Source organism: Sphaeroforma arctica (assembly GCF_001186125.1).
Source record: "Sphaeroforma arctica JP610 unplaced genomic scaffold supercont1.15613, whole genome shotgun sequence".
NCBI classification, from domain to species: domain Eukaryota; class Ichthyosporea; order Ichthyophonida; genus Sphaeroforma; species Sphaeroforma arctica.
The window spans coordinates 1-500 of NW_014024945.1; the positions used below are offsets into that span (position 1 = coordinate 1).

At 45.2% G+C, this 500-nt stretch overlaps 1 protein-coding gene across 1 annotated transcript; it reads right to left on the bottom strand.

Moving 5' to 3' along the window:
- Positions 1–26: 26 nt before the first annotated feature.
- On the bottom strand, positions 27–371 carry SARC_18317 (hypothetical protein; the record flags this gene model as incomplete). Its single annotated transcript, XM_014287602.1, has 1 exon — positions 27–371. A coding segment is annotated over one exon (345 nt), but the record flags the coding sequence as incomplete, so codon positions are not given.
- Positions 372–500: the final 129 nt, after the last annotated feature.

Below are 500 nucleotides of genomic sequence, written 5' to 3' on the forward strand. Positions count from 1 at the left end.
ATGTTGATTATGTAAACATAATATACCTCCATGAAGAGAACGTCTTTTCCTCTATAGCGACCGAATATATTATCGTAAGCCTGAAAGTCGTCGGCCCACTTATGCGCCAGCGGAAGATCAGTAAACTTTTCGCCGCCCTCTTGTTTCACCGATAGCTCCTTAAAGTATTGTTCGAATGGTGTGGCGTATTCAGGCAAACAGTACTTCTGCGCTGTGTTCATATTATGTGCAAGTGAGCTGACATCTGGGCAATCGCACGCGATGTCAAGGACCTCACCAGTCAAGGTGTACCTGCCTATAAAGACACCTAATATGCCTGTCAACAATGCTGCGGATAGCGGATACTTCTCCAAGAACATGCCTCCCCTCATTATAACCAACCATACAGATGAGTATATAAATGAAAGGAGTGAGTGATTGTGTGTGTGTGTGTGTGTGTGTGTGTGTGTGTGTGTGTGTGTGTGTGTGTGTGTGTGTGTGTGTGTGTGTCGTGTGTGTGT